This window comes from Chiloscyllium punctatum, chromosome 11 (assembly GCF_047496795.1).
Source record: "Chiloscyllium punctatum isolate Juve2018m chromosome 11, sChiPun1.3, whole genome shotgun sequence".
In the NCBI taxonomy this organism is placed as follows: Eukaryota; Metazoa; Chordata; class Chondrichthyes; order Orectolobiformes; family Hemiscylliidae; genus Chiloscyllium; species Chiloscyllium punctatum.
Genome location: NC_092749.1, coordinates 78301024 through 78325282, shown reverse-complemented (window position 1 = coordinate 78325282; position 24259 = coordinate 78301024). Strand labels below are relative to the sequence as shown.

Below are 24259 nucleotides of genomic sequence, written 5' to 3'. Positions count from 1 at the left end.
CGTGGAAAGTGAGGACCAGTGGGGTTATTGTGGTTGGAGCGATGGGGTTCATGTGCGGAGATGCAGGAAGTAGAGATGCGCTGGAGGGTATGGTTGACCACGTGGGAGGGAAATTGCGGTCCTTGAAATAGTTGGCCATCCGGGACATTCACGAACCTGACTACCCTGGTTGAACCATCATCTCTGCCTCTCCTGCTCCAGCAAACCTTATTACCTCATACGTTGACATAGTACTTTTCCTCTCGATTCAGGAACTCCCCTTATACATTCAGACACGACTTATGGCCTCCACCTACTCCATGACTTTTGTTTCCCTTCACCCATAACCCCCACCACCACTACCCCCACACCTCATCTTTAACATGGACATCCAGTCTCTGTACACATCCATCTACCATGGCGAAGGCCTCCAAGCTCTCAGTTTCTTCCTCTCCCACTGACCTAACTGGTCCTCATCCTCAACAATTTCTCCTTCGAATTGTCCCACTTCCTCCAGGCCAAAGGGGTAGCCATGGGCACCTGCATGCGCCCCAGCTATGTCTGCCTCTTGTCAGATACATGGATCAGTCCATCTTCCGCAGTTACACTGACGCAATTTTTACGCCTTTTTCTTTGCCTCATCAATGACTATATCGGCGCCACCTTGCACACTCATGAGGAGCTTTAACAGTTCATCAACTTCACGAATACCTTCCACCCTGACCTCAGGTTTACCTGGACGATCTCTGACTTCTCACTCTCCTTCCTGGTCCTCTCCATCTCCACCAACCAACTCAGAAGAGACATCTACTTCAAACTCCCATAGCTACCTGGACTATATCTCCTCCCAGCGTCCCCTCTTGTAAAAATGCTATCCCTTATTCCCAATTCCTCCGGCTCCACTGTATCTGCTCCCAGGAGGAGCAATTCCACTCCAGGACATCTCAGATGGCCTCCTATTTCAAGGACTGTAATTGCCCCTTGTATGTGATCAACAATGCCCTGCAGCACACCTCGTCCATTTCTTGCACCTCCACTCTTGAACCCCATCCATCCAACCAGAACAAGGATAGACCCCCCACCCCACCCCATTGGTTCTCACCTTTCACTCCACCAATCTACAGATACAGTGCATTATCCTCTGCCATTTCCACCAGCTCCAATCAGACCCCATCACCAGAGATATATTTCCCTCCCCACTCCTAGCGGCATTCCGCAGAGACCATTCCCTCCGCGATTCCCTCTTTAGGTCCATGCTCCCTCACCAAACCACCCTCCACTCCTGGCACCATCCTTTGCTGCTGCAAGTGGTGTTAAAACCTGCATTCAAACTCTTTGTCCCCCGCCCCTCCCACCTCCATCCAAGGCCCTAAAGGATCCTTCCACATCCAGCAGAGATTTTCCTGCACCTCCAAACACCTCACCTACAGTGTCCATTGCTCTCGATGTGGTCTCCTTTACATTGGGGAGACAGGACGCCAACTCGCTGAACATCCCAGGGAACATCTCTGAGAGACATGCACCAAACAACCCTACTGCTCTGTGGCTGACCACTTCAACTCACCCTCCCACTCAACCAAGGGCATGCAAGTCCTGAGCCACCTCCACTGCCAAATCCAAGCTAGCCGATGCTTGGAGGAAGAACGCCTCATCATCTGCCTTGGGACCCTCCAACATCAGGGCATCAATGTCAGTTTCATCAGTTTCCTCATTTTCTCTCCCCCACCTTATCCCAAATCCCAGCCCTCCAATTCGACACTGCCTTCGTGAACTATCCCACCTGACCATCTTCATTCCCACCTAGCTACTCCACCCTCCCCTCTGATTTATCACTATCACGTGCCCTCGCATCTACTTATTGTTTTCCCAGCTACCTTGCCCCGAGCCCCATCCCCAGCTTCCTATTTATCTCTCAGCCCCCTTCCCTTCCTCCCTCTCCCAGTTTGCTGATGGACGGCTTAAGCCCAAGAAGTCAATTCTCCTGCTCTTCATAGGCTGACTGACTTGCTGTGTTTTTCCACCACAGCACTTTTCAACTCTCCAGCATCTGCAGTCCTCACTTTCTCCTGATTTTTGTCTAGATGTCTTGCTATTTCTTCCTTGATAGATTCAAGCATATTTCCCACTATAGAAGTTAGGCTAACTGTCTCTCCTTTTTTTTAAAAATTAGTGTTACATTTGCTGTTTTCCACACTGTTGGAACTGCCTGAGTCCAGCAAATTTTGTAAAATTACCGTGAGTGCGTTTGCTGTTTCTCCCACCGTCTGTTTTAGTATCCTGGGATGCATTTCATCAGGGCCAGTGGACTTGTCTATCTTTAGCTCCATTAGCTTGCCCAACACTACCTTTAATTGTGATATGATTTAGAAGTACCGGTGTTGGACTGGGGTGGACAAAGTTAAAAATCTCACAATACCAGGTTATAGTCCAACAGGTTTATTTGGAAAGACTAGCTTTCAATGTGCATCTCCTTCAACCACCTGATGAAGGAACAGTGTTTCAAAGGCAAGTGCTTCGAAATAAACCTGTAGGACTCTAACCTGGTGTTGTGTGATTGTAAATTTCTTTGTGATAATCATCGTTTCTAGGTCCTCACCTACCGTAGTCTCCTTATTATCAATTACTGGCATGTTATTCATGACCTCCACTGTGAAGACTGACAGAAAATACCTGTTCAGTACTTCATCTATTTCCTTGGCTCCCATTATTAAATCCCCTTTCTCATCCTCTAAAGGACCAATGTTTACCTTAGCCACTCTTTTTCATTTCATATGTTTGTAGAAACCAAGTATGTAAGTTAGCTCGCTGAGCTTGAAGGTTTGTTTTCAGATGGTTCGTTGCCATACAATGTAAAATCACCAGTGAGAGTCTCCGGTGAACCACCCCTCTATTTATAGGTCTTGGTTTCTTAAGGTGGGTAATGGTACCTTTTTTCAAGGGAAGGTAAATAGGATATAAATCAATGTGTTTATTGATGGAGTTCTGGTTAGAATGCCATGCCTCTAAGAATTCTCGTGCATGTCTTTGTTTTGCCTCTCCTAGGTTGTGTGTGTTGTCCCAGTCAAAGTGGTGTCCTTCTTTGTCTGTACGTATAGAAACTAGTGATAGTGGATCGTGTCTTTTGGTGGCCAGCTGGCGTTCATGTATCCTGGTGGCAGGCTTCCTGCTAGTTTGTTATAGAGTCATAGAGATGTACAGCATGGAAATAGACCCTTCGGTCCAACCCGTCCATGCCGACCAGATATCCCAACCCAATCTAGTCCCACCTGCCAGCACCCAGCCCATATCCCTCCAAACGCTTCCTATTCATATACCAATCCAAATGCCTCTTAAATGTTGCAATTGTACCAGCCTCCACCACTTCCTCTGGCAGCTCATTCCATATGCGTACCACTCTCTGTGTGAAAATGTTGCCCCTTAAGTCTCTTTTATATCTTTCCCCTCTCGCCCTAAACCTATGTCCTCTAGTTCAGACTCTCCAACCCCAGGGAAAAGACTTTGTCTATTTATCCTATCCATGCCCCTCATAATTTTGTAAACCTCTCTAAGGTCACCCCTCAGTATCCGACGCTCCAGGAAAACAGCCCCAGCCTGATCAGCCTCTCCCTGTAGCTCAGATCCTCCAACCCTGGCAACATCCTTGTAAATCTTTTCTGAACCCTTTCAGGTTTCACAACATCTTTTCGATAGGAAGGAGACCAGAATTGAATGCAATATTCCAACAGTGGCCTAACCAATGTCCTGTACAGCTGCAACATGACCTCCCAACTCCTGTACTCAGTACTCTGACTAATAAAGGAAGGCATACCGAATGCTGCCTTCACTATCCTATCTACCTGCGACTCCACTTTCAAGGAGCTATGAACCTGCACTCCAAGGTCTGTTTGTTCAGCAACACTCCCTAGGACCTTACCATTAAGCATATAAGTCCTGCTAAGATTTGCTTTCCCAAAATGCAGCACCTCTCATTTATCTGAATTTAACTCCATCTGCAACTTCTCAGCCCATTGGCCCATCTGGTCCAGATCCCGTAGTAATCTGAGGTAACCCTCTTCGCTGTCCACTACACCTCCAATTTTGGTGTCATCTGCAAACTTACTAACTGCACCTGTTATGCTCGCATCCAAATCATTTATGTAAATGACAAAAAGTAGAGGACCCAGCACCGATCCGTGTGGCACACCACTGGTCACAGGCCTCCAGTCTGAAAAACAACCCTCCACCACCACCCTCTGTCTTCTACCTTTGAGCCAGTTCTGTATCCAAATGGCTAGTTCTCCCTGTATTCCATGAGATCTAACCTTGCTAATCAGTCTCCCATTGGGAAACTTGTTGAACGCCTTACTGAAGTCCATATAGATCACATCCACTGCTCTGCCCTGTTGCTTCTTTGTTACTTCTTCAAAAAACTCAAACAAGTTTGTGAGACATGATTTCCCATGCACAAAGCCATGTTGACTATCCTGATTCAGTCCTTGCCTTTCCAAATATATGTACATGTCCCTCAGGATTCCCTCCAACAACCTGCCCACCACTGAGGTCAGGCTCACCGGTCTATAGTTCCTTGGCTTGTCTTTACCGCCCTTAAACAGTGTCACCACGTTTGCCAACCTCCAGTCTTCCGGCATCTCACCTGTGACTATCGATGATACAAATATCTCAGCAAGAGGCCCAGCAATCACTTCTCTAGCTTCCCACAGAGTTCTTGGGTACATCTGATCAGTTCCTGGGGATTTATCCACTTTTAACTGTTTCAAGACATCCAGCACTTCCTCCTCTGTAATCTGGACATTTTGCAAGATGTCACCATCTATTTCCCTTCAGTCTCTATCTTCCATATCCTTTTCCACAGTAAATACTGATGCAAAATATTCATCTTGCATGGTATCTTGTAAATGACATTAGTTTTGCTGGTAGTATCTAATGTATTCTTTAGGTTCATTGGTCCCTGTTTATGTGTTGGTAGGTTTGTGGGCTATCATGTCAAGGGGTTTGAGTAGTCTGGAAGTCATTTTTGATCTGTCTTTGATGTACGGTAATGTGGCTATAGTCTTTGGTTGCATTGTGTCTTCTTGTTTGGGTTTGTAACTCTTGAAAATGTTGTTTGGATATTTTTCTGCTGCTTTTTGTAGTTTTTGGGTGCTACAGTGTGATGTAGCTCATTGAAATAATGTCTTGATGCAGTTCTGTTGTCGGGTGTTGGGATGATTGCTTTTGAAGTTGAGTATTTGTTCCGTGTTTCTTGTTTTTCTGTAGACACTGGTTTGAAGCTCTCCGTTAACTGTACATTCAACGGTCACGTCTAGGAATGGGAGTATGATGTCATTTCCTCCTCTTTTATAAATATGCCTGTCAGGATATTGCTGATGGTGTTGTATGTTTCCTCTAATTTGTTCCATTTTGAGACGACAAAGGTGTCATCTACGTAGCAGACCCAACATTTGGGTTGGATAAATGGGAGGGCAGTTTGTTCAATTCACTGCATTATTGCTTCCACTATGAGCCCTGATATTTGTAAAAACCTTTGCAATCTGTCTTTATATTCTGATCTAGTTTACTGTTATAATCTAGCCTACTTTTCTTTGTAGCTTTTTTTTTGTGGCTTTCTGTTGATCTTTAAAGTTTTCCCGATCTTCTAGTTTACCACTAGTCTTTGCCACTTTGTATGCTTTGTCTTTCAATTTGATAGCGTCTTTTATTTCCTTGGACATACATGGCTGATTAACCCTTTTACTACAGTCCTTTCTTTTCACTGGTATAAACTTCTGCTGAACACTTTGAAAAATTGCTTTGAAAGTCCTCTACTGCTCGTCAACTGTCCCACCATAAAGTATTTGCTTTCAGTCTACTTTAGCCAACTCCTCCCTCACCCTGTTGTAATCTCCTTTGTTTAAGGACAGGATCCTGGTATTGGATTTTATCTTCTCACTTTCCATCTGTGGTTTAAATTAAATCATAGAGGTAGCTGCTCAGCTACTTCAGGAAACTCTTCTGGAGTTCTGGACCTATGTCATCCTCCAAAGTGAAGACAGATGTGAAGTGCTTATTTAACACCCTTCCAATGTCCTCGGCACCTTGCAGAGATTGCCCCTTCAGTCCCTGATGGTCCCTTCTCTTTTTCTTTCTCTTGTTATCCTCTTCCTCGTGATGTACTAAGAGAAGCTCTTGATATTCTCCCTAATCTTACCTGCAGTGTTTTCTCATGACCCCTCTTTGCTCTCCTAATTGCTTTCTTCTATCACCGCAACATCCCTTGTTAGATATAAAAAGCTTTCCTGAATACATCTCAATAAATCTGCCTCTCTAAACTACTGCACTACAATTATTACACTATGACAATCCCAGTTAATGCTAGGAAAGTTGAAATCCCTAACATAATTACCACATTATTGTTTTACACACTTCAATGAATTAGACCATAAGATACAGGAACAGAATTAGACCTTTTGACCTATTGACCTCTCTCACTGCACACCCCAGGAAGTCCCTCTCTCACTGCACACCCCAGGTCATCTCCTCTCCTCCTTCAAGGACCGCAATTTCCCCCCAGACGTGGTCGGCGATGCCCTCCACCGCATCTCTTCCACTTCCTGCTCCTCCGCCCTTGAGCACCGCCCCTCCAACCGCCACCAGGACAGAACCCCACCTCACCTACCACCCCACCAACCTCCATGGACAGCGTATCATCCGCCGTCATTTCCGCCACCTCCAAACGGACCCCACCACCAGGGATATATTTCCCTTCCCTCCCCTATCAGCGTTCCGAAAAGACCACTCCCTCCATGACTCCCTCGTCAGGTCCACACCCCCCACCAACCCAACCTCCACTCCCGGCACCTTCCCCTGCAACCGCAAGAAATGCAAAACTTGCGCCCACACCTCCCCCCTTACTTCCCTCCAAGGCCCAAGGGATACTTCCATATCCGCCACAAATTCACCTGCACCTCCACACACATCATCTATTGCATCCGCTGCACCCGATGTGGCCTCCTCTATATTGGGGAGACAGGCCGCCTACTTGCGGAACGTTTCAAGAACACCTCTGGAAGACACGGACCAACCAACCCAACCACCCCGTAGCTCAACACTTCAACTCCCCCTCCCACTCCACCAAGGACGTGCAGGTCCTTGGACTCCTCCATCGCCAGACCATAGCAACACGACGGTTGGACGAAGAGTGCCTCATCTTCCGCCTAGGAACCCTCCAACCACAAGGGATGAACTCAGATTTCTCCAGTTACCTCATTTCCCCTTCCCCCACCTTGTCTCAGTCAAATCCCTCGAACTCAGCACCGCCTTCCTAACCTGCAATCTTCTTCCTGACCTCTCCGCCCCCACCCCACTCTGGCCTATCACCCTCACCTTGACCTCCTTCCACCTATCGCATTTCCAAAGCCCCTCCCCCAAGTCCCTCCTCCCTACCTTTTATCTTAGCCTGCTGGACACACTTTCCTCATTCCTGAAGAAGGGCTTGTGCCTGAAATGTCGATTCTCCTGTTCCTTGGATGCTGCCTGACCTGCTGTGCTTTTCCAGCAACACATTTTCACCTCTGATCTCCAGCATCTGTAGTCCTCACTTTCTCCTCTTTTGACCTATTGAGTCTGCTTTACCAGTCGTTCATGGCTGATATGTTTCTCAACCCCATTTTCCTGCCTTTTCTCCATACTCATCAAGAACTCTTACTCATCAAGAACCTATCTATCTCTGTCTTAAATATACTTAATGATTTGGCATCCACAGCCTTCTGTGGCAATGAGTTCCACAGATTACCCACCCTCTAGCTGAAAAAATTCCTTCTCATCTCCATTCTAAAAAGTCATCCCGTCACTCTGAGGCTCTTGGGCCTTCATCTCTCCGACTCCTGGAAACATCTACTCCATGTCCACTCTATCCAGACCTCTCTGTGTTCTGTAAGTTTCATTGAGATCCCTCCTTGTCCTTCTAGACTCCATGGAGTAATAGACCCAGATTCATGAACCGTTCCTCATATGGCAAACCTTTCACACCTGGGATCATTTATGTGAGCTTCTTCTGGAGTACGTTCAGGACCAGCATATCCATCCTTACATACGGAGCTCAGTACTGCTCACAGTGTTCCAAATGCGGTCTGACTAGAGCCTTGCACATCCTCAGCAGTGCGTCCCTGATCTTGTATTCCAGCCCCCTCAAAATCTATTTGCCTTCCTAACTGCTAACTGAACCTGCAGATTCACATTAAGAGAATCCTGAATTCGGTCTCCTAAGTCTCTTTGCGATTCAGATTTCCAAAGCCTTTACCCATTTAGAAAATAGCCTACACCTTATTTTTTAATCAAAGTACATAACCTCTCACTTTCCCACATTGGGCAAATGGCAGGTGAAACACCTTCTCCAAGCAAGTCCAAGTGCTTCTGTAGTCTCCCTGCTGCCTCAAGACTATCAGTTCCCCCACCTAACGTTAACATCTGCAGCTTGGACAGTTGGAAAATAGGAAGCCTTCAGAAATGAGATAACGAGAATCCAGAGAAAGTAGGGTGAAAGGAAAGGCTGGTAGGTATAGGGAAGGCTGGATGACTAAAGAAATTGAGAGCTTGATTAAGATAAGCATGAAGCATATGTAAGGTATAGACAGGATAGATTGAGTGAATCCTTAGAGTATAAAGGCAGTAGGAGTATACTTAAGAGGGAACCCAGGAGGGCAAATAGGGGACATGAGATAGCTTTGGCAAATAGAATTAAGGAGAATCCAAAGGGTTTTTACAAATACATTAAGGACAAAAGGGTAACTAGGGAGAGAATAGGGCCGCTCAAAGTTCAGCAAGGAGGCCTTTGTGTGGAGCCGGAGAAAAATGGGGGAGGTACTAAGTGAGTATTTTGCATCAGTATTTACTGTGGAAAAGACATGGAAGGTATAGACTGTGGGGAAATAGATGATGATACCTTGCAAAATGTCCAGATTACAGAGGAGGAGGCGCTGGATGTTTTGAAACGCAAAAAGGTGGATAAATCACCAGGACCTGATCAGGTGTACCCTAGAACACTGTGGGAAGCTAGAGGAGTGATTGCTGGGCCTCTTGTTGAGATATTTGTATCATCGATAGTCACAGGTGAGGTGCTGGAAGATTGGAGGTTGGCTAATGAGGTGCCACTTTTTAAGAAAGGTGGTAAGGACAAGCCAGGGAACTATAGATGGTTGAGCCAGACAACGGTGGTGGGCAAGTTAGTGGAGGGAATCCCTTGGGACAGGATGTGCATTTATTTGGAAAGGCAAGGACTAATTAGAGATAGTCAACATGGCTTTGTGTGTGGGATATCATGCCTTACAAACTTGATTTGAGTTTTTTGAAGAAGTAACAAAGATGATTGATGAGGGCAGAGCGGTAGATGAGATCTTATGGACTTCAGTAAGGCGTTTGACAAGATTCCCCATGGGAAACTGGTTAGCAAGGTTAGATCTCATGGAATACAGGGAGAACTAGAGGCCTGTGACCAGTGGAGTGCCACAAGGATCAGTGGTCGGTCCTCTACTTTTTGTCATTTACATAAATGATTTGGATGCGAGCATAAGTGGTACAGCTAGTAAGTTTGCAGATGACACCAAAATTGGAGGTGTCGTGGACAGCGAAGAGGGATACCTCAGATTATAACAGGATCTTAATCAGATGGGAAAATGGGCCGAGAAGTGGCAGATGGAATTTAAATTCAGATAAATATGAGGTGCTGCATTTTGAGAAAGCAAATCTTAGCAGGACTTATACACTTAATGGTAAGGTCCTAGGGAGTATTGCTGAACAAAGAGACCTTGGAGTGCAGGTTCATAGCTCCTTGAAAGTGGAGTTGCAAGTAGATAGGATAGTGAAGTTGTTTGGTATGCTTTCTTTTGTTGGTCAGAGTATTGAGTACAGGAGTTGGATAGTAATGTTGTGTCTGTACAGGACATTGGTTAGGCCACTTTTGGAATATTATATGCAATTCTGGTCTCCTTCCTATCAGAAAGATATTGTGAAACTTGAAAGGGTTCAGAAAAGATTTACAAGGATGTTGCCAGGGTTGGTGGATTTGAGCTATGGGGAGAGGCTGAAGAGGCTGGGGCTTGTTTTCCCTCGAGCATCAGAGGCTGAAGGGTGACCTTACAGAGGTTTACAAAATTATGAGGGGCATGGATAGGGTAAATAGACAAAGTCTTTTCCCTGGGGTTGGAGAGTCTGAACTAGAGGACATAGGTTTAGGGCGAGAGGGGAAAGATACAAAAGAGTCTTAAGGGGCAACTTTTTCACACAGAGAGTGGTACGTATATGGAATGAGCTGCCAGAGTAAGTGGTGGAGGCTGGTACAATTGCAACATTTAAGAGGCATTTGGATTGGTATATGAATAGGAAGCGTTTGGAGGGATATGGGTTGGGTGCTGGCAGGTGGGACTAGATTGGGTTGGGATATCTGGTCGGCATGGACGGGTTGGACCAAAGGGTCTGTTTCCATGCTGTACATCTCTATGACTCTGTATTGTTCCTCCTTACTGCTGTCAACAAATAGTTGATTAAAAATGCTTTTATACCCCTCCTGTCCTGCTTTATGACCCTCTATCTCAGAATGCTGAGCTGCCAGGCCTCAACCACTTCTTTGTAATGCCAAGAACATCACAATTTAATGTGTCAATCTACGCTCTTGACTCATCTGTCTTGCCTATACTATTCCTACATTAAAGTAGAGGCCATCTAGCTTTGTTTAAGTCTCCTACTCCATCTACCTTGGTTCCTTTTTGTCCCCTTCCCACTGTCAAACTAATTTAAATTTGTCCCAACAGTACTAGCTATCCCATGCGCAAGAATGTTGGTCCCTTTCTGGTTCACGTACAGACTGCCCTGCTTGTACAGGTTCTACCTTCCCCATAAATGGTCCAGGAATCTAAATCTGTCTCCTGTACCAACTCTTGTGTCATGTTGGAAACTGATCTACAGCTTTGCATGCACTGTCTGTTTCCTGCCAGCTTGGCTGAATTGGTATAAAATTCCACCTAAGTTCCCTACTTGATCTTGACTTATATTTCATACAGAACCTAGAGAACTACATTGCGAGTATTCTCTTTCCTGTTACACCAAAGATAGCTCAACTAGTTGTTCCCTTCAAGTTTATGGTTCTTTGTGTGTGTAAAATAGCTGACGTTGATTAATTAACAAAAATGACTAAATTAGAAGTTAGTTGGTTATGAAGTGCTTTTCAACTTTGTGATGGTCAAGTATGTATGAATGCAAGTTGTTTGTGTGGGTAGATCTTTTAGGATTCAAGGATTCTAATTAAACAATATCAATATATCTTGTTATGTGAATGAAGTGTCTTTCTTTTTCAATTTATTTTTGCTATTGTTTTGTAGGGAATGAAAGTTTTCTTCCTGATAGTGGGTTCCGTGTATATATTATACCTTGTCTTCCTGATTGTAAGGGCCTGTTCTGAACTGAAAAACATGCCATACTTTGGTAAGTGGAATTTATTGAGGCATGAAACTTCAGATGTAACTTGTATTCATCTAAAATGGTGTAGGGTGTTCTGTTGCATCTTTGTTAAAGGTGCACCACATCCATTTTCCAAATAATTTGCATATACCTATAGACTTATTTTTAAACTAAATTTACATTGTGTTCCTCATTTAACATCCTAGTCCTGCATGGGACATAATCAGTAAATGTTATTTGGACAACACTGAGGCAGAAATTAGTTTGTGTTTCCTTCCATTTGTTGAGCGTCTTCATGTTCTTTTTTTAACATTTTAATGGAAGAAACTTTTCACCATTTAGGTCCTTCATTTTACTTTGTCCACTACAGGCGACTGTAATTCGTACTGTTTTTGTTCACCACAGTACTCTTTGTTGCTGAATATTAACTCCAAATTCTACAGAAAATCCTCCTCTTGTACGTTTTTTTCCACAAATTACACTGGAGTGAGAGTTGGGTGTTGAAATCCTCTACTATCAGGAGTTTGTCACGTTGGAGGCTGAACTTTAGCTTTGTTGGTGGGAAGGGGATTAAAAAGTATTTGTACAATAAGGACACAGCATACTTTAGTTAAGGAACCTGTTGACTGGTGGGTGAATTTGAGAGAGATGGATAATTTAAAGACAACTTTTGTGAGCCCTGAGACCATTCCCATGAAAACTTGGCTTAAAGCATGGTGTTTAGTATAAGCTTGTAGAAATCATTTCAAACATAGCTTCAATACGTTTTAGGTTAACTACAATAATAAAAAAAATTTCTTTGAAGCTTTATGACTTGTGTTCATACTGCTTGTTTCATTGAATCTTCTTTTATAAGGTTTTGTTTTAATAAAGCACAAATCCCAATTCTCTATATTTCAAAATGAATGACTGACCTCTGCATGTATGTTTTTTGTTTCAGATCTCCGACTGAAATTTTTGACTGGGCTAACATTTATTGTGTTGGTAATCAGGTAAACAGATCTGGGCTACTGGGAAATAAGCTGATATTTCAGTTAAATAATAATCCAATGTAGCATTTATAATTTATGAAATGGCCAGTTTTCGGGAGTTCTGCAAATACTTGACGATACAGTTCGAGATGTGCCACAAATGCATTGGAAGCTATCTTTAAGGGGCTTGTGCATGCACAGTTGATAACTGCCAGCAGCATGTGGATGATACAGGTTATGACACCAATGTGCAACACTGAATTCATGCCACCAGTGCCATTTTAAAATTGTGTGCACTGACCTACACCCTTGCACTGCTGAACATACCCAAAATGCATGAAGCAACTACAACACCACTACTTGAATCATAAACTAAAGAAGTGTGCTTTTGAAGTTTTCTTATACTTGCTGAAGTTTTAGTGATCTGTAAAGAGTGTCTAAGGTTGATTTCTCAGTAGGTTGGAGGGTGCTAATTGAATCATAAATCTTATACAGAATCCCACTTTTATCTGATAATTTCTTTTTAGAAAAATAAATGTTCGAAGTTAGCTATAGAAAAAATGGATAGGATTACAACAACAGTCATTCCCAGCTTCCAATGGGCTCACTGACACCCATTTCACGAAGTTGTAATGTTGAGTGACTATTGAAAGGTATTTCTCTCAGTTTCAATGACTTCCTCAATTGTCAGCCAATTGGTATGATTTCTAGGGTAAAGATTACTTAGCATCAAAGGATTTGTTGATAAGACCATAAGACATAGGAGTGGAAGTAAGGCCATTCGGCCTATCGAGTCCACTCCGCCATTTAATCATGGCTGATGGGCATTTCAACTCCACTTACCTGCATTCTCCCCCTAGCCCTTAATTCCTTGTGACATCAAGAATTTATCAATCTCTGCCTTGAAGACATTTAGCGTCCCGGCCTCCACTGCACTCCGCGGCAATGAATTCCACAGGCCCACCACTCTCTGGCTGAAGAAATGTCTCCGCATTTCTGTTCTGAATTGACCCCCTCTAATTTTAAGGCTGTTCCCACAGGTCCTAGTCTCCCCGCCTAACGGAAACAATTTCTTAGCGTCCACCCTTTCCAAGCCATGTATTATCTTGTAAATTTCTATTAGATCTCCCCTTAACCTTCTAAATTACATTGAGTACAATCCCAGGATCCTTAGCCGTTCCTCATATGTTAAACTTACCATTCCAGGGATCATCCGTGTGAATCTCTGCTGGACATGCTCCAGTGCCAGTATGTTCCTCCTGAGATGTGGGGCCCAAAACTGGACACAGGACTCCAAATGGGGCCTAACCAGAGCTTTATAAAGTCTCTGTAGCACATTGCTGCTTTTATATTCCAACCCTCTTGAGATAAATGACAACATTGCATTCGCTTTCTTAATCACGGATTCAACCTGCATGTTTATCTTTGGAGAATCCTTGACTAGCACTCTCAGATCCCTTTGTACTTTGGCTTTATGAATTTTCTCACCGTTTAGAAAGTAGTCCATGCTTGTATTCTTTTTTCCAAAGTGCAAGACCTCGCATTTGCTCATATTGAACTTCCATCAGCCATTTCTTGGACCACTCTCCCAAACTGTCTCGATCCTTCTGCAGCCTCCCCACTTCCTCAGTACTACCTGCCTGTCCACCTATCTTTGTATCACCGGCAAACTTCGCTAGAATGCCCCCAGTCCCTTCATCCAGATCATTAGTATATAACGTGAACAGCTGTGGCCCCAACACTGAACCCTGTGGGACACCGCTTGTCACCGGCTGCCATTCTGAAAAAGAACCTCTTATCCCAACACTCTGCCTTCTGTCAGACAGCCAATCCTCAATCCATGCCAGTAGCTGACCTCGAACACCATGGGCCCTCACCTTACTCAGCAGCCTACCGTGTGGCACCTTATCAAAGGCCTTTTGGAAGTCTAGATAGACCACATCCACTGGGTTTCCCTGGTCTAACCTACTTGTCACCTCTTCAAAGAATTCTAACAGGTTTGTCAGGCATGACCTCCCCTTACTAAATCCATGTTGCCTTGTTCTAATCCGACCCTGCTCTTCCAAGAATTTAGAAACCTCATCCTTAACGATGGATTCTACAATTTTACCAACAACCGAGGTTAGGCTAATTGACCTATAATTTTCCATCTTTTGTCTTGATCCTTTCTTGAACAATGGGGTTACAACAGCGGTCTTCCAATCATCCTTGATGTGACCAAGATCTGTTTCCCCCATTGCATTCTACCTGGTAGTTCACAGAAAGGTAGCACACACCTCTGTGCTAACTAGTCTTGTTTTTCAGTCACTCCTTTAGTGTCTCCCCCATATCCTGAGGTTGTACATAAAGATTTGCTGATCTTTAAGGGGCCCTATTCTCTGCCGAGTTTCCTTGATGTCCTTAATGTATTTGAAGAATCCCTTTGGATTCTCCTTAACCCTATTTGCCAAAGGTACCTCAAGTCCCCTTTTTGCCCTCCTGATTTCCCTGTTAAGTGTACTGTCCTTAAACTCGATTCCTGTTATCTATATCTGACATATGCTTCCTCATTATTCTTGACTAAAACCTCAATTTCTCTGGTCATCCAGCATTCCCTGCACCTACCAGCATTGCTTTTCACTCTAGAAGAATTGAGGACTGCAGATTCTGGAGATCAGAGTCGAAGAGAGTGGTCCTGGAAAAGAACAGCTGGTCAGGCAGCATCCGAGGAGCAGGAGAGTCGATGTCTCGAGCATAATCCCTTCATCAGGAATGACAGGTGGCCCAAGGGGGCTGAGAGATAAATGGGAGGGGGAGGGGCTGGGGGAAGGTAGCTGGGAAAATGTTAGGTAGATGAAGGTGGGGCTGAAATTGATAGGTCGGAAGGAAGGGTGGAGTGGATAGGTGGGAAGGAAGAATGACAGGTAGGGCAGTTCAAGAGGGCAGTGCCGAGTTGGAAGGTTGGATCTGAGATAAGGTGAGTGGAGGGGAAATGAAGAAACTGTGGATGTGGAAGGATCCTTTGAGGCCTTGGACGGAGGTGAGAGGGGAGGTGTGGGCGCAGGGTTTGCACTTCTAGTAGTGGCAGGGGAAGGTGCCAGAAGTGGAGGGTGGGTTGGTGGCTGTGTGGACTGAACAAGGAAGTCGTGACGGGAATGGTCTCTCCAGAATGCAAATAGGGGTGGGGAGAAAAATATATCCCTGGTGATGGGGTCTGTTTGTAGGTGGTGCAAATGTATCTGGAGGTTGGTGGGGTAGAAGGTAAGGACCTGGGTGGGTTGGGGGGGAGAAGAGGTTCTATCCTTAATTGGAAGGGTGGGATTCAAGGGCAGAGATGCGGGAAGTGGAGGAAATGTGTTGGAGAGCATCTTCGACCATATGAGAGGGGAAATTGCAGTCTTTGAAGTAGGAGGCCAGGTCTATCCTTTTCCATTACTATTTAAAAAAACTAGTAGAATTATGATCATTCCCCCACTGACACCTCAGTCACTTGCCCTACCTTATTTCTCAAGAGGTCAAATTTCGCTCCTCTAGTAGGTACATCCACATACTGAATCAGAAAATTTTCTTATACACATTTAACAAATTCCTCTCCATCCAAGGCCTTAACACTCCCAGTCCTAGTTTATGTTCGGAAAGTTAAAATCCCCTACCATTATAACCCTAGTGTTGTTATAGATAACTGAGATCTCCTTACAAATTTGCTTCTCAATTTCCTTCTAAATATTGGGGGATCTGTAGTACAGTCCCAATGAGGTGATCGTCTCTTTCTTATTTCTGAGTTCCACCCAAATAATGTCACTGGTTGTACATGGGCACAGTGTTTAGTACTGCTGCCTCACAGCTCCATAGACCCGGGTTCAATTCCCACCTCGGTCTGTGTGGTGTTTGCACACTCTCCTCATGTCTGCGTGGGTTTTCACCCTGGTGCTTCGGTTTCCTCCCACAGTCCAAAAATGTGCAGGTTAGGTGAATTGGCAATGCTAAATTGCCCGTGGTAAATGTAGGGGAATGGGTCTGGGTGAGTTGCTCTTCAGAGGATCGGTGTGGACTTGTTGGGCCGAAGGGCCTGTTTCCACACTAAGTAATCTAATCTAATCTAATCTAATCAAGACACTTGATCCATTTTGCCTATCTCATTTCCACAAAACAGTGCATCCTTTCTTGAAATGGAAACATACTGATGTAGGACACTCTTCTTCATGCAATCCAGGAACTCTTGCCCCTTGTTGCGCCATTCACTACAAGTATCCCAGTCTACATTTTGGTAATTGAGAGCTCCCGTTATAACTACTCTACAATGTTGGCATCTCTCCATTACTTCCCTGCAGAACTGGTCTTCTATATCCTTTCCACTATTTGGTGGTTTATAGACTACCCTTAGCAATGCAATTGTACCTTTGTTTTCCTTACTTCCAGCCAAGTTAACTCTATGTCAGCACCCTCTGAGACATTCTGTTTTTCTCCAGCACTGCAATGCACTCTATAACCAATAATGTTTCCCCTTTTCCTTTCCTTCCTTATCTATCTTTTTGGAATATGTTGTACCCAGGAATATTTAACATTCTGTCTTGCCTTTCCCCTCGAGCCAGGTCTCTGCTATCACCACAAAATCATATTTCCACATAGCAATCCATTCCTTAAATTCCCCAGTTTTATTTTCTATACTTATGCATTTACATGCATGCACAGTAACCCTGATTCCTCACTCTGACTTTATCTACTAACTTACTATAGTTTACACGAGAACCTCTTACGTATTTTGTGAACTGTGGTCTTTCTCTATACTATTCTCCCTTGGTTCTCACCCCCTGCCAAGCTTTCCTAATAGCACTAAGAAAATGTCTCTCAAGGAACTCAGTACTGGTTCTGTCCTGGTGCATCCCCTCTTCCCTCCCGAACCATCCTTTCAGCAGTACTCTCTCGCCTGCCTCATATGTGTACTCACTTGGGAATAGAGTTTTTAGATTTCCTACAGTGTGGAAACAGGCCCTTCGGCCCAACAAGTCCACGCTGACCCTCCGAAGAGTAACCCACCCAGAACCATTCTGTCTGACTGATGCATCTAATACTATGGGAAATTTAGCATGGCCAATTCACCTGACCTGCACATCTTTGGACTGTGGGAGGAAACTGGAGCAACCGGAGGAAGCCCACACAGACACGGGGAGAATGTGCAAACTCCACACAGATAGTCGCCCGAGGCTGAAATCGAACCTGGGTCCCTGGTGCTGTGAGGCAGCAGTGCTAACCACTGAGCCACCACACTGTGGAAACAGGCCATTCAGCTCGACAAGTCCACACCAACTCTGAGAAACATCTATCCCCCTACCCTATTCCTGCAGCCACCATGGCCATTCCACATAACCATTATATCCCTGAACACAATGGGCAATTTAGCATGGCTAATCCACCTAATCTGCACACCTTTGTACGGGAGGAAACTGGAGCACCTGGAGGAAACCCACACAGACACAGGGCAAATGTGCAAACTCCACACAGATAGCCATTCGAGGCTGGAATTGAATCCAGGTCCCTGGCTCTTCGAGGCAGCAGTGCTAGCTACTGAACCACTGTGCCATTCCTAAATAATGTGGAGATTACTACATTCGAGGTACTGCTTGCTACTTTTCTACTTAGCTCCCAAAACTATGATTGCAATACCACATCCTCTATCTTCCCAAAGTCATTGGTACCAATATAAAGCGATGACCTCTGGTTGTTTGTCCTTCCCAGAAGAATGTCTTGTGGCCATTCTGTCGCATTCTTGACCCTGGCACCAGGGAGGCAAAGTGCCATCCTGGAGTCACAATAATGGCAATAGAAATCTATGTCTGATCCCCACAATCTTCATGATCCTATCATTATTGCTCCTCCTTTCTTCTTCTTCTTCTTCTTCTTCCTCTCTTCCTGTAAATCAAGCCAGTTATGGTGCCACAAACATGGCTCTGACTGCTCTACCCTGAGGAACTTGTGCCCTTATCAGCTTCCACAATGGAAAACCAATTTAAGAGCAGGTTGCCAGGCCAGGGCTCCTGCACTACCTGTCTGTTTCTGTTGAACTGCTCCACAGTCACTTACTTTCCCTAGGGTTTTAAACTGCAGTGTGATTACATGTCTGAATGTGCTATTCATGGAACACTCTGCTTTGCAGATGTGCCACACTGTCTCCAGTCATTGATCAAACTCTGAAACCCAGAACTCAAGTTTCTGCAGCTGAAAACACTTGCTATATATATGCTCATCTGGGACTGTAGGGGCCTCCGATATCCCACATATTACAAGTCACACATTCCACTTGACTGCCTGTGCTTTCACGGCATAAACCTAAACTTACTTAGCCTTAAACTTATTTTACTAATATCAAGTAACTACTTCCTTAACCCTGCTTTGCTTACCTTTATTACTTTATTTTTTGGCCTTAATTTTCATTTACTCCTGTTGCTTCTCAGTTAATCTGTTCTCCCAAAAAATAGACCCTTTTAGTAACAAACCACTTCTAGCGATGTAACTGTTTGATTTCATTTTTCCAATCATCATTCCCCTGAAGCTGTAACTTAAACTGTGCCTCCTGTCTTGCTGCTATATTGAAGCTAAAATGCTGGGTCCCTGTTTTGCTGCCTTCTGTCTTTTTGCTGAATTGAAGCTGATAGTTAGGTATCTATACTGATGGTCTCATTAATCACTTCAGTTCCCCTACTGGTTGAGCTTTCCCGATGCTCCTTCTGATGATGACTTGTATTCCTTCAGTTCTTTGCTGCTGTGGCTATTATGCCAATGAAAGAAAGAAAATGTTCCAATTCCAGTTTGTTTTAAGTGGTACCTTGAATATGAGATATAACTGCAAAAATCTCAAGTCTTATTAATGGCTTAAGATTTTTGCAGCTATACTTCATTTGCAATTATAACATTTTCTCCTCTTGATAGTCATCTTTGTGACTTACTAAAAGTATTCTTTTTCAGCATTATAATATTATATCTGAGATTTGGAGCAAAGGTCCTGCAAGATAATTTTGTTGCTGAGCTTTCAACTCATTACCAGAATTATATCCTTTAGTGTGCTTCAACTTGATTTCTAATGATGGCTAGTGCTTAGGCTGCATGCAAAATTTAGATTGTGATGTAACACTAGCTGGTACTTGCTGTATAAGATGCTAAGTCCGTATTACTTTAACATGTAATTTATTAGAAATTCCATTTAGAGGGAGTAAGTAGAATGGGATTAGATCATTGTTTTTGAAATTTTATTGCACTGCACCCCATTTTGAGGCTTAAAAATTATTTTGACTCTCTGTGAAAATGGGAGAGAGAATATATATGGGAGCAAAGACCTATGAAAGATGTGGGGTGGGAAGGATTTACACCAAGTGTCTAGAACTTCATAGCGTCCAATTCTGCATTAGATTGCAGCGCCAAAATTTCAACTTGCTGACCCAGATGGAATCCTGACCCCTACCTTTGGAGTCCCCAGATTAAATAGCAATCAATTAATTGACATTAATTGGACAAAAAGAAGAAATCCTATTGAACATCCTTGCAGTGTAATCCGAAAAATGAGTCAGCTGAGGAAGAAGCAGTGTGGTGGTGATGATGGCCATTCTGATAGATTTGGACAATCGTTAACTATCTATAAGATAACCTCAGTGAATGGACCTTTATAGAATTATAGTTGGGGTGTATTTGCACATAAATTCGACTGCCCTCTCACCATGTTTAGGAGGATTGGAGAAAGGCCAATTAAGTCAGCATTGTTGCATTTCTTGATGCATGTATGAATTTTCATTTTGTTTAAAATTGGCTCAATACAGAAAATTTGACATAAGGCAATGGTTTACTGTCATGGAGTGTTTGATACATAGAACTGTAATATTAATAAAAGCTCTTTAGTGTTTGTGGTCCATTTCCTTTACTAAGCCTACCAGCTGAATTTTTATCTTTCTATGGGCTGCTGAACTACTACCTGTACACACTAGCGTACGTCTATTCCCCCTCGAAGACTGCTGTGTACGGTACGTGAAATTTTATGAAGTCTGTGTTATCTTGTTTTTTGGCTAGCCTTTCAATAAGGATTCCGATAGATGTGATACTTTTCAAACTATAATTATAGGTTATGTCCAAATAAAACAAAAACAAATAGTTGTCTTTCAGTTATAATTAACAGATGAATAAAATGTTTGTGAAACCTTTTTGAGGTTACCTTTTGAGAGTGGTTAACTTCTGTTTTAAAAAATAACTGTTAGTGCTTCAAATTTTTAAGACTGAAAATAGATTTTTATTAGGAATAGAAACATAGAAAATAGGAGCAGGAGTTGGCCATTTTGGCCCTTTAAGGCTGTTCAACCATTCAATATGCTCCTGGCTGATAATCCAACTCAATAACTTATTCCTGCTTTTTCACCATACCCTTTGATTCCTTTAGTCCTAAGAACTATATCAATCTCATTCTTGAGAAAATTCAATGTTTTGGCCATTTTCTGTGGCAGGGAATTCCACAGCTCACCAATCTCTGGGTGGAGAAACCTCTCCTCATCTCAGTCCCAAATGCCCTACCTTGTATTCTTAAACTGATCCCAATGTCTGGATTCCCCAGTCATTGGGAACATTCTTCCTGTGTTTATCTTGTCTAGGTCTATTAGAATTTTATAAGACTCCATGGGATCTCCCCTCATTCTTCTAAACGCCAATGAATATATTCCTAACAAATCCAGGCTTCATTACATTAGTACTGCTACCCTGGGAATCAGTCTGATACACTTTGCACACTTAGTTAGCAAGAACATCCTTCCTATGCACACAGTACTCCAGATCTGGTTTCGTCCTGTACAATTGCAGCAATATATCCCTGCTCCTATATTTGAATCCTCTCATGATAAAAGCCAACATGCCATTTGCCACCTTTACCACATGCTGCACCTGCACACTTACTTTCAGCAACTGCTGTACATGAACATCCAGGTCTTCTTGCACCTCCTCCTTTCCCAATCTATCACCATTCAATTATAATGTTTTTGCTATCAAATTGGATAGTTTCACATTTATCCCCATTATAACTTTATCTGTCATGCATTTGCCATCTCACTCAACTTATCCAAATCACACTGAAGCATCTCGGCATCTTGCTCATAGTATACTCTCCTACCCAGCTTTGAGTCATCTGCAAACTTAGAGATATTATATTTTGTTCCCTCATTTAATTTTTTTTATATATATATAATATATATATATCATGAGTAACTGGGATCATAACACTGATCCATGTAGTATTCTGCCAACCCGCAGAAAAAAAACCATTTGTTCCCACTCTTTCTTTCCTATTTGTCAATCAGTTTTCTGTTCATGTCAGTACATTATTCCAATCCCATTTATTTTAATCTCTTACATGGAATCTTACTGAAAGCCTTTTGAAAGTCCAAGTAAACTGAGCAGCAACTCTACTAATTATATCCTATCAAAATTCCATAGAATTGTCAAGCATGATTTCCATTTTGTAAATTTAATCCTGTCACTGATTTCCAGATGATGTGCTATTAAATACTTTGCTGTAGTCTCCAGCATGTACCCCATTACAAATGCCAGGCTAATCAGTTTTAATTTTGTTTTCTCTTTACTTCCTTTTTAAAATAGTGAATGGTATAAGTACATACAGTTTAACGAAGGAGAGATTCAGACAGACGGTGATCTGAATCAAAGAGCCAAGGGGTAAAAAAGTATCGTCCTGAGAAAAATTGGTGTTGGAGCAGCAGTGTGGCAGAGAATTAAAGTAATGAGTTATTGAGAATAGGCCTCAATCAGTGACCTTGAAGTTATCTGTATGTCATTGTTAGGGAGAGGGATTTATCGGGCGGCATGGTAGCACAGTGGTTAGCACTGCTGCCTCACAGTGCCAGAGACCTGGGTTCAATTCCCGCCTCAGGCCACTGACAGTGTGGAGTTTGCACATTCTCCCCGTGTCTGCGTGGGTTTCCTCCGGGTGCTCCAGTTTCCTCCCACAGTCCAAAAATGTGCAGGTTAGGTGAATTGGCCATTCTAAATTGTTCATAGTATTAGGTAAGGGGTAAATGTGAGGGTATGGGTGGGTTGCGCTTCGGCGGTGTGGACTTGTTGGGCCGAAGGGCCTGTTTCCACACTGTAAAGTAATCTACTCTAATAAAAAAGCACCTAAGTTTACATCAGAAAATGGAAGAAAATAGATTGGTCAGTAGCTGGGGAGATTTCATTCGGTTCTGATCAGCAACAAATCAGCAATTCATTTTTTAAAAATTTTAGATAGTAGCCTACCAAAAAGACTCATGACCGAACATTTCAATTTTGTTGAATGCACCTCATATGCTATGGGAGAGCTCCAGCTTATTTTAGTGTCCTAGACAAACCAGTGCATCAGAAGTATTATCAGCTAGAGGAGCTTGAGCTGCAGCTGGTGTCAGTGCAGAACATTTAAGAGTTATCCATGTATTTCAGGAGGTGGTCACCTAACTCCTCTCCTCTTAGCTTAAGAATGTAGAGGCAGAGAGGATGACCACCTGATAAATATTCAGTTCTGGGAAGGGCTGTCTTTGGAGAACAACTAGAGCCAATTCCATTGGTGACTCAGGTGTACTTGACTAAGGAGGAAGCTCTCAAAGTAAACAGTGAGAGGTGATGCAGTAATTAAGGGAACAATCAGATGTTTCTCAGATGTGATTCCAAAATTGAATGCTGTCTCTTTGATGCCAGGACTACTGAGCAATTGAGGAGGTAGCAGCCAGAGGTCATTGTTATACCAGTCCTAAGAATTACATTGGTGCAAAGAGGGATGATGCCCTTTCGGCAGCTTCAGTGTGATTGGAAAGGAATTAATTTTTAGGACCTCAAAATACTTGGTGTCACATACTTGTAATTAAAGATTTAGGGTGATAGTGTATGATTGAATGGCTGGAAAGATTTTTTCATGAGGGAGGCTTAACATTTCGGCCATTAGGATAGGCATTTGGAGAAGTGGTAACTGTAGGAGCCAGAGGGATTGAATGTCATGAGGGCGAGAACCAATATTATTGCATGGAGGTTTGCTATTGTTGTTGGGGAGATTTTGACCTCGCTTGTTAAAGGTATGAGAATAAGCATAGATTGAGTCAGAGATGGGCAAAGCTGGAAAGTTGTAAGTGAAAATAAGTAAATCTTGAAAACAAAGGAGATAGACAGCAAAAGCATTTGGTGATGATTAATTGCATTCACTAAACTTGTCATATTGAAGTGTATGCGGCAGAAGACGTGAAGACACAGGTAGACACTTCTAAGAATGGTATCAATCCATTACAGAAACATGGCTTAAAGAAGGACGGAAATGGCACCACAAGTATTGTAAACTGTGAGGCAGATAGTGTTGATCTTCAAAAGGTGGGTTGAATGGACAGATATATAGCAGATGAAATTTAATGCAGAGAAGAGTAAAATTCATTTTGGTTAAAAAGAATATATAAATATCTTACAAAATAAAGAATGCAATTCTTTAGGGGCTGCCAAAGCAGAGGGACATTGGAATATTTGTACATAAATCAATGTATGACAGGTTGCTCGAACAGTTAATAAATGCATGTGACAGTTTGCAGTTTATCAAAAAGGGGCATAAAATACAGAAGGAAGCTTTATGTGTAATAATCCTGGACCTGACTGTTATATTGTTATTAACTGGCTTGAGACCAGTAACCTTTTTCCTCAAAGTAGACAAAGTGTAAGATCGGAGGAGAATAAAGCCACAATATTCCATTGTTTTTAACAGACAATAAACTTTGTATACAATGTTAGAACAATAACACCATGTACAATTTGTATTCTAACACCCAGAATTAATGTGATAGAATGGGGAAAGAAATTGCAAATTTAATTAAGACAGATCCCACAGATTTCTCAGCAATTCCCCTGCA

General features: G+C 43.0%; 1 protein-coding gene across 4 annotated transcripts in view; it reads left to right on the top strand.

The window, feature by feature from the left end:
* The window catches only part of tmem181 (transmembrane protein 181), a 253795-nt gene that overhangs the window by 213583 nt on the left and 15953 nt on the right, over window positions 1-24259 (top strand). For all 4 annotated transcript variants that reach the window (XM_072581087.1, XM_072581088.1, XM_072581086.1 and 1 more), the window contains 4 exons: window positions 11331-11433; window positions 12350-12401; window positions 19323-19405; window positions 20279-20368. In XM_072581087.1, coding sequence (XP_072437188.1) covers window positions 11331-11433; window positions 12350-12401; window positions 19323-19405; window positions 20279-20368 — 328 coding nt within the window. The remainder of the gene's footprint in view (window positions 1-11330; window positions 11434-12349; window positions 12402-19322; window positions 19406-20278; window positions 20369-24259) is intronic.